At 49.1% G+C, this 9,667-nt stretch overlaps 1 protein-coding gene across 1 annotated transcript in view; it reads right to left on the bottom strand.

The window, feature by feature from the left end:
• LOC147270554 (protein NLRC3-like) overlaps positions 1–9,343 on the bottom strand; it is a 20,414-nt gene extending 11,071 nt beyond the window's left edge. Inside the window, exons 1-6 of the mRNA XM_086198535.1 lie at positions 9,228–9,343; positions 4,900–5,104; positions 4,649–4,759; positions 4,387–4,465; positions 4,090–4,285; positions 2,114–3,908 (exon numbers count right to left, since the gene is read on the bottom strand). Of these exons, the coding sequence (XP_086054661.1) occupies positions 2,114–3,908; positions 4,090–4,285; positions 4,387–4,465; positions 4,649–4,759; positions 4,900–5,090 (2,372 nt within the window). The 5' untranslated portion in view covers positions 5,091–5,104; positions 9,228–9,343. The remainder of the gene's footprint in view (positions 1–2,113; positions 3,909–4,089; positions 4,286–4,386; positions 4,466–4,648; positions 4,760–4,899; positions 5,105–9,227) is intronic.
• Between the last annotated feature and the right edge of the window lie 324 nt (positions 9,344–9,667).

The following is a 9,667-nucleotide window of genomic DNA, read 5'->3' as shown; positions in this document are numbered from 1 at the left end:
CAATTTTAACTACATTCTAGTCATCCACATCATCACATCTACATTCCTATGCACAACACGCACCCTGCACCCATGTTGGGATGGGGGGGCAGCTGGGGCAGGGAGTGGGTCCAGTGCTGCCTCCTTTGCTAACTGCACGATTGCAGGCCTGGGGGCCTGCCCGGGGCTCTTTGTGGGGGGGGCTGGTCCTCTTCCCAGCATGGTGGTTGGGCTGGGGTTGGTCACGGGCCCTGCTGTTGTGTGGTGGATCGCTCGCTGGCGGTTTCACTAAGTCTGAGGTGCCCTGGACCGTATCAGCATCTATGGAGTACTCAGCCCCTGTATGGAGGAAGATGAGGGTATGATTGTTTTGTCCGGGGGTGGCGGTCCTGGGCGTGCGTGCCTTCAGCTCACCCTGGCGGGCGGGCTGGGCCTCTCAGGGGAGTGGGGGTTCCCGGCTGGCTGGCTGGTGGTGCCCTATAGCCTGAAGCCCGCCTGCTCTGGGGGGAGGGGGAGAACAGGGGATGGGTGGAGGGGATGGGGATTGGGGGTTGGGGGGGTAGCTCCATTCGGGGGCGGTGGGCCTGGTCGTTGTGGTGGGCTGTGGCTGCCCCGCCTGGGTGTGGGGTGTGGGTGGGTGTCGGCCTCGCCGCTGGCGGACCTCTTGGGGGGCTCTGGTCGGGTCTCGGGCCAGAGGGGCCCTGTGCCCCTGGGCTCTGCTCATGCTGTGGGGGGGGGGGGGGTGCCCGGTGGGACCGGGGTCATCTCTGCCCCGTCTCTCTGTGGGTTGCTTCTGGGTGGGGTTTGCTGCTCCTATGCTTTCCTACGGGTCCTGGCATGGGTTTGGCCTGTGGCTGTTTCCTGGTGGAGGGGTGGCCTGGGGCTCCCTGTGTCTTGGGGGTTTCTGGGTGCTCTGGTGGCCTGGTCCTGACCTACCTGCTATCCTGGACTGGGGGTGCGATGTCCTGGCCCCCCACATCAGCTACAGCCAGCTACGCACAGCATCCAAGACAAACTGTTGCACACACACATACACATACACACACGTATACACACATAAACGCATGCGGTGCACAACTGACCCATAATCACACACTCAGACATTTATCAAAAACTTATATTAAACCAAATGGTAAACCTGCACTGGAAATTCTGCAACCAATGTTTTTTCCGTTTTTTTTTTTCTTTTCTCCTCTCTGTTGTTGTTGTTACTTTTTCTTTGTTTGTTTGCTTGGTTTTTGTTTTTTTGTTTTTTTTCTGCTATTGCTGTTGTTGTTTTTGTCCCCCCCCCCTTGTCCTCCCTGTCCTGTCCTTGGTCTCTCTTCCTGTCCTCTCCTGCAGAGGAGGTGGACTGCGACATTTCCTTTCACCTATTTACAACCAAGTCCTTTCAAACCTTCCCCAAAGAGCTCAGCTGAAAGACCCATGTGGAACGACTGCTGCCAGCACAGCCCATTAGCATCTGAGTGGTCGGTGAAACTCCCTAACGACCACCCCTGAAACTCCCTGACACCGCACCACGACTGTCGTTTGGGGAGGCCAGGTGAGTCTCGGGAGGGTCGTTTCCACCACAATAGCACTGACCACTCCCACATAGGTTTATAAGCTGGAGTTTCCACACTCTTCACTAGAACTGAAGAAGCCTCTCGGATGAGAGGTGAAACGTCTTCAAGATAAACTTACGTCCAGTTGACCAGATTTTACTTTGCTTCGATCTACGATGACCTGGATGAATGAGAACCTACACAGACATCTGATGAGATCAGAACAAAAAGACTCTTCTGATCAGTTGTTGGAGAAACAGAACATGGACATCATGATTGAACTTCAGCCCTCATGAATGCCTTCCCTTCATGTGGAGGAGAGCTTGTTAAACTAGAAGAAATATCTAGTAGTCCAGCTCAGGATGTTCTGCTCTCATCATTCTGACCAAACTCTTTGGACGGGACATCGGCCAAATGTCCTCCCTGTTCCACCACATTCTGGTCTCTGTTCTTTCCTGTTCTATCCTGCTCCAACTTCCTACAGAGACTCAGACCATGAGAGGAAGGAGGATGAGAACCAGAGGTGTTCCTCACATATGAAGTTCAACTGGTAAAAGTCTCATCACACATCCAGGACTTCATCCACCTACCGAGCTGCAGTTGAAGCTTTGACCACTGGCAGCAGCCTCAGAAGAGCCTCCTCTGAAGCTGAATATTTGCTCAGGTCAAACACGTCCAGATCTTCTGAGGACAGTAAGATGAAGACCAGAGCCGACCACTGAGCTGGAGACAGTTTAGCTGAGGACAGACGTCCTGATCCCAGCAGACGCTGGATCTCCTCCACCAGAGAATCATCGTTCAGTTCATTCAGACAGTGGATCAGGTTGATGCTTCTCTCTGGAGACAGATCCTCATTCATCTTCGTCTTGATGAACTCAACTATTTCCTGTTTGGTCTCTGAGCTTCTTTCTGTCTGTGACACCAAACCTTGCAGGAGAGTCTGATTGGTCTGCAGTGAGAGACCCAGGAGGAAGCGGAGGAACAAGTCCAGGTGTCCATTGGGACTCTTCAAGGCCTGGTCCACAGCTCTCTGGTGCAGGTGTTTTAGTTCAGGTTCACCTCTGAAGACTCGTGACCTCCGGGATGTTTGTTTCTCTGTCAGCAGATTGACTCCAGAGTTGATGAAGGTCAGATGGACATGAAGAGCAGCCAGAAACTCCTGAACACTCAGATGAACGAAGCAGAACACCCGGTCCTGGTACAGTCCTCTCTCCTCTCTGAAGATCTGAGTGAACACTCCTGAGTACACAGAGGCTGCTCTGATGTCGATGCCACACTCTGTCAGGTCACATTCATAGAAGATCAGGTTGCCTCTCTGCAGCTGATCAAAAGCCAGTTTTCCCAGAGCCTTCATCATCCTCCTGCTCTCTGGAGTCCAGTGTGGATCCGTCTCAGCTCCTCCATCATACTTGACCTTCTTGACTTTGGCCTGAACCACCAGGAAGTGGATGTACATCTCAGTCAGGGTCTTTGGCAGTTCTCCTCTCTCTCTGGTGGTCAACAGGTCCTCCAGGACGGTCGCAGTGATCCAGCAGAAGACGGGGATGTGACACATGATGTGGAGGCTTCGGGACCTCTTGATGTGGGAGACCATGGTCTCGGCCTGTTCCTCATCTCTGAATCTCTTCCTGAAGTACTCCTCCTTCTGGGGGTCAGTGAACCCTCTCACCTCCGTCACCATGTCAACACACTCAGCAGGGATCTGATTGGCTGCAGCAGGTCGTGTGGTCATCAAGAGGTGAGCGGAGGGAAGCAGTGTCCCTCTGATGAGGTTTGTCAGCAGCTCGTCCACTGAGGTGGACTCTGTAGCATCGGTCACGGTCCGGTTGTTGTGGAAGTCCAGAGGGAGTCGACACTCGTCCAGACCGTCAAAGATCAACGCAACTTGGAACTCTTCCAACCTGCTGATTCCTGCTTCTTTGATTTCAGAGAAGAAGAGATGAACAAGTTCCACCAAGCTGAAGTTCCTCTGCTTCAGCACATTCAGCTCTCTGAAGGTGAACGGGAACATGAAGTCTATGTGCTGGTTGGTTCTGCCTTCAGCCCAGTCCAGTGTCAACTTGTGTGTTAGGACCGTCTTCCCGATGCCAGCCACTCCCTTTGTCAGCACGGTCCTGACTGCTGTCTCTCTTCCAGCTGAGGCTCTAAAGAGGTCTTCTAGTCTGATGGTTGTTTCTCGTGCGGCTGGTTTCCTGGATGCTGCCTCAATCTGTCTGACCTCATGTTCCTCATTGACCTCTGCAGCCCCTCCCTCGGTGATGTGGAGCTCTGTGTAGATCTGATTCAGAAGGCTTGGGTTTCCTGCTTTAGCGACCCCCTCAAACACACACTCAAACTTCTTCTGCAGGTTGGACTTCAGTTGACTTTGGCAGGCTGCAGAAGTTCCTGAATGAACAAAGAACAAATGGAGTCAAGGGTGAACACTGGGACTCGTCCTGGTCCTGATATATCTGGGTGCTGCAGGAAGGAAGCTGGAACTGGTTTGACGAGGGCTTGAATGTGAGGTACCTTCATTTGGATCAAAACATGATGCACTCCAGCTTTAAAGCTGTTCAAATCATCTTACTGCTGAGCAGACGGTCAGCCAGCTGCTCCTGATTCATTCTCTTGAGGAAGTCCAGTGTGATCTTCATGAACGCCTCTCTGCTCCTCCTCTGCTCCTCCGCATCATCCAACCACTCCTCTGGTTCATCTGGACTCAGAACCCTCCGGAATCTCTTCAGCTCCTTCTTCACAAAGTCAACAATCTTCTCCTCCAGTAGCTGGAACAGAATAAATGTCAGAGTGAAACGAGTGGAGGCAAAAACAGGTCATGTGACTGAAAACCTGCTGGTCTCCAGTGAGTGACTGAACCCTCACGGACCATAAAGATGGAGTCCAGGTGTGCTGGGTGTTGCTGGATGGACTCACCACCGAGACCATCTGAGTTCTGCTGATCAAGTCTGTGGAGACAAGATGAAGTCAAAGAACCAATAGTAAAGGAACACCAGGGACCTTCATGGTAGCAGGGACCTGGACCCAGCAGAGATGGGGGGGGGGGGTCTGTGGCTGGTCCCAGACCTGCCCATAGCCCCCTGCTCTTGAGTGGAAGAGATCGTATCAGAACAGACAGTTTACATTCTCACCTGGGATCAGACTCCAGTCCACCTTTGAACTTGAGAGGAAGACCCATAGACCAATCACTCTTCATGGACACACAGCTGGGTTCGGGGGGGTCTGGTGTCCTCTGAGAGAACCTGATGGAAACAACACTGATCAATGCTGACGATCAGGAAAAATCATCCAGGAAAACAGGAAAATGTTGAAGGTCAAACGTTTTAATGATGACGATAAAAAAAATGCCTGAGAAAAATGAGTTTCAGTCCTCAGGGCTCACCTCTGACCAGAAGACTGTTGACCATCTTTGAAAGAAATCGGCTGATCCATACAGGCGTTGCTTCTGAAGGACACACACCTGGGTCCAGGTCCAGCTCCAGGTCCAGCTCCAGCTCCAGCTCCAGGACCAGTAGAGTCCAGCCTGGTTTTCTGGGGAGGGGCTCCCTCCTCTCGGTCCTCACTCTGATTCATATCAGAGTTCAAACCTTCACACAAACACAACAACACCTTCATTTATCAACAAGCTTCACATCTCAGGACCCAAACTTGTGACTCCTCCAAGTTCAAATCCTTCTCCTCTTCAGAAACATGGTGGAGAGACATTCATTCTTCTCTGTCTGGAGGACGGAAGTCATCTGATAGCAGCAAGAAGACCTGAACCTTTGGACTCCAGGAGGACAGTTGAACTTTGTCTGGTTGAGCTGCTCTGAACTGAAAGAGCTGCTATCAGATCCAACATCAAAGTCTGACAAATGAACGTGTGACATGCCCAAAAATAGTGCGACCATTTTTGTGTTGAGATATTCCATCGTCGTCTGCCGCTTATTCCTTACTAGTCAGGGTCACGGGGTGGGGGGGTGGAGCCTATCCCAGCATCTACAGGTGAGAGGCGGGGTTCACCCTGGACAGGTCGCCAGTCCATCACAGGACCAACATACAGAGACAAACAACCATTCTCACTCACAGTCACACCTACAGTCAATTTAGAGTATCAATCAGCCTCGTCCCCTCTTGATGTCTTTGGACTGTGGAGGAAGCTGGAGTACCAGAGAGAACCTGTGACAGTCTAGACCCCACTGTCACTGTTTGTCCCTAACCCACCTCAATCAGTGCACAATTGTTTGGTGGGATAACATGGACAAACCTGGAAACAACCAGCAACATTAAAGGACATTTATTCAACAAAACCATGCATCAAACAAATTACAACCTTCTCCCTCACCAGGGCTCTGAACTGGATCCTAAAAGAGTCAGGGTGGGGCTGGAGCCTTTAAGTAGGCGTCGAAGGCTACGCCCAAATTGGGGCGAACCATTCCCTGTCCGGAGACAGGGGAACTCGAACAGTACATGGACATGTGAATGGGTTTGGTCAATGAAGGACACTGGACATTTGTTTATTGCAAAGTAGCAGATATATATGGTCACTGAAGGACATGGTGTTTCTTTGCTGTATGTTAAGGTACACAGAACAATTTGGGAAAACAATACAACTCCCCTTAACTGGTCTTTGGTCTGTCTGGTGGGAGGGGCCATGAGAGTATATAAGGGGTGAGAGTGGGCTTACAAGGCAGTCTGCTGTTAACGCTGCTGGGGTGAGGTGCTCATTGCTGAGGTCCAGAGGTCCAGAGGTCCAGAGGTCCAGAGGTCCAGAGGTCCAGAGGTCCAGAGGTCCAGAGGTCCAGAGGTCCAGAGGTCCAGAGGTCCAGAGGTCCAGAGGTCCAGAGGTCCAGAGGTCCAGAGGTCCAGAGGTCCAGAGGTGAATATTGTTTCTCAAAAGTTCTATTGTTTCCAAGTTATGATGTTCTTTCTATTGATTAAGCTAAGAGTAAACCATGGTTGATATGCGCATTGACTTATTCTTGTTGAAAGTATTGACTGCTAAAACATAGAATATGCATATTTGATTTATTCTTGTTGAAAGTATTGTGACTGCTAAAACACAGAATATGCATATTTGATTTATTCTTGAAAGTATACTGCTAAAACATAGAATGTACGCATTTGATCATTGTTAAATATTTTGATTTGTATCTGAGTTATTCTTTTGTTTTGAGCTCGTTATTTAGTTTTGATTATTTTTATTACAGACCTCTGGTCCCTTCTGTATGTAGCTGCTTTATTACATTTGTGTATCACAACTGGGGAAATAAATATTGTTACAACTTATGCAACTCTGTCGTGTTTTGCCATCAATGGTTTAATGTCTGGGTCTCACACTACCCATACCTGTGTCCAGGGTGTGACATTTGGTGGCAGTGGTGGGATCCAGACATTAAACCACTGACGGCAAAACACAACAGAGTTGCATAAGTTGTAACAATATTTATTTCCCCAGTTGTGATACACAAATGTAATAAAGCAGCTATATACAGAAGGGACCAGACAGGAACAGGGAGAACATGGAGACTCCACACAGAAAGATCCTGTGCTGGAGCCAGGACTCGAACCCGGAACCTTCTTGCTGTGAGGCCACAGTGCTGACCACTGCACCACCGTGCAGCCTGTTTAGATATTCATTTAATTAAAAAAAAAAAATTTCTTTGTTGCCAGGGTTTAATACCACCTTAATAGAATTGAACGACATCGCTGTCATGTTAAATTTTATGTCAGTTTCGACATTGAAATCTTATCCATCCATCCCTGTCTTTCTGTCTTGCCTCCAGCAGATCTGAGACTCCTCAGGATGACCCGGCAGCCACAAAAATACTATAAGCATTACAGTACGTGTTTGCTCAGTTTATAGTACTATTTATAGTATACTATTAATACTAATAGTATTCATTGTACTATGACAACAAATTGAATATTATCTCATATGTTCTTGGGGGTCTGCACGGTGGTGCAGTGGTTAGCACTGTGGCCTCACAGCAAGAAGGTTCCGGGTTGGAGTCCCGGCTCAGCATAGGATCTTTCTGAGTGAGTCTCCATGTTCTCCCTGTTCCTGTGTGGGTTCTCTCTGGTACTCCAGCTTCCTCCCACAGTCCAAAGACATCAAGAGGGGACGAGGCTGATTGATACTCTAAATTGACCGTAGGTGTGAGTGTGAATGGTTGTTCGTCTCTGTATGTTGGCCCTGTGATGGACTGGTGACCTGTCCAGGGTGAACACCGCCTCTTGCCCATAGGTGATGGGATAGGCTCCAGCCCCCCGCGACCATTAATGTGTAGGAATAAGCAGAAGATGATGATGGATGGATGTTCTTAGGTTTAACTTGAAATTGTGCAATTTTTGGATATGTAGGCTCTATATTTGTGGGTATTTCTTCAATTTTCCAATTATTAAAGTAGACAGTCTGCTTCTATATGACATTATTAGTGTGTGTATACAGATAGATCTATAAAATTAAAAAAAATCAAATATAATCAAATAAATATATATTAAATTAGCCAATTAAAATGGCCAGTTTTTAATAATCACTGAGACGTAGCAGGAACCAGCTCTAACCTAGTTATCCTTGATTAATTATGTTACTATGGCATCTACAGCCACTGCCAGCATCTTTTAAATATTATTTGATTCATTATGAGTGTTTGAAAACGCCAAAAAGTTATGGCCTCCATCATGAATCTTTGAATGACTTTTGTAGAGGAAAAAATAGCGTAGTATTGAGCGAACTGATTCATTTAATGCGCTGAGACTTCATTGCGCCGGTTAAACAGCGGTGCAGAGTGAGGCGGGCGACCGGACCAAGTTGGCGGCGGCATTTCTCGACAGCGCCCATTCGTGGTAGCGGCGGATGCGGGATCTACTCTTTACTATGTCCATGATCTGGACGATGAACGGGCTGCTGTGTGTCTTCATTGTTGCTGTGTTTCTCTGTGTTTCACAGAACAGTTTGTGACTCTGGTCCCAACCTGGGACCAGAGTCACAAACGTATCACCATGACAACCTGACTATCAGACTGTTGGTGTCATCACCTTCTGATGGAGAACAGAATCTCCATGAAGCAGCGAGTGCAGGTGAAGGAACCAGCAGCTCTGACTTTGGAAAGATCTCAGTCCAACATTCCTACTCGGAATGTTGATCCAAGCATCAGGAAACTCTGATGGTTCGGATCAGATTCCAGGTTTGAGTCTCAGCTTCACTCCTCCAACAGCTCAGAATCATAAACTCAGGCTTTTCTAGCAGGTGCTCCGCCTCCAGGACCTCAAACAGCAACACTGAATGATGCTGTGGTCAGGACCCTCTTTCATGTCTGGATGACACACAGCGGCTGTCCCTCAACTCCAGTGTGAAGTCTGGCATGTTAAGATCCGGTTGGACCCGCTCATACTCTCCCTGCATTCTTCCCTGATGACGCAACATGAGAAACCAAGCGCTGCTGGTTTGCTGTGAACGTTCCCACTGACGCTCGTTGTGAACCAGCTAGAATCCCACCTTCACACCTCCTGATGGAGACGGTTCAGCTGGACACTCAAGCAGGGAGCCGACTCAGTCAGAGGGATCCTGTTGGTCTGGGGGGTTCTCACCTGCTGAACTCAACCTGCACACTCGTTCAATGGTTCTTTTCTTCCCTCCTTCTTCCCCCTCCTTTAATTCAGTTAGCAGTTCAAGACAAACAGGTGACCGACATGGACAGACATGTCCATCAATCATGGCCTTCATACCTGGATCAGAGAGACGCTGCTCCTTCTCCCTCCTCAGTCCAGGTGTTTATGTGCATTTGATCTGGCGTCGCTTCCTCACAACAAGTCAACGAGAACAACCTGAAAACCAGTCAGGCCACAGGCAGAAACCAGTTACATGCTGTTGTCCCATCTCTCCACTAGATGGTGCTGCCTGCCTCTATGATGGCTCCAGATCAGATGGATCCCAGCAGCAGCAGTTGAGTTCCTGTCCCTGCTTCAACACTTCCAGACCTTCATGAGGTCACATCAAGTTCTTCCAGGATTCCCTGAGAGACGTCTTTGGAGAGCTGCAGCTTGTCTCTGTCCAGAGTCTCATCATCTCCCAGTTTTCCTCCTGCTCCCCCATTCAGACCTGAACTGCCATCAATATTATTCATGTTGTTATCTGACTGAAGTCTTTACACATCAGAGGTGCCACC

Source organism: Aulostomus chinensis, chromosome 1 (assembly GCF_037954235.1).
Source record: "Aulostomus chinensis isolate RoL2024-O1b breed Wild chromosome 1, RoL_Achi_v1.0, whole genome shotgun sequence".
In the NCBI taxonomy this organism is placed as follows: Eukaryota; Metazoa; Chordata; class Actinopteri; order Syngnathiformes; family Aulostomidae; genus Aulostomus; species Aulostomus chinensis.
The sequence above is the reverse complement of the archived record's forward strand: the minus strand, read 5'-3'. Positions and strand labels throughout refer to the sequence as shown.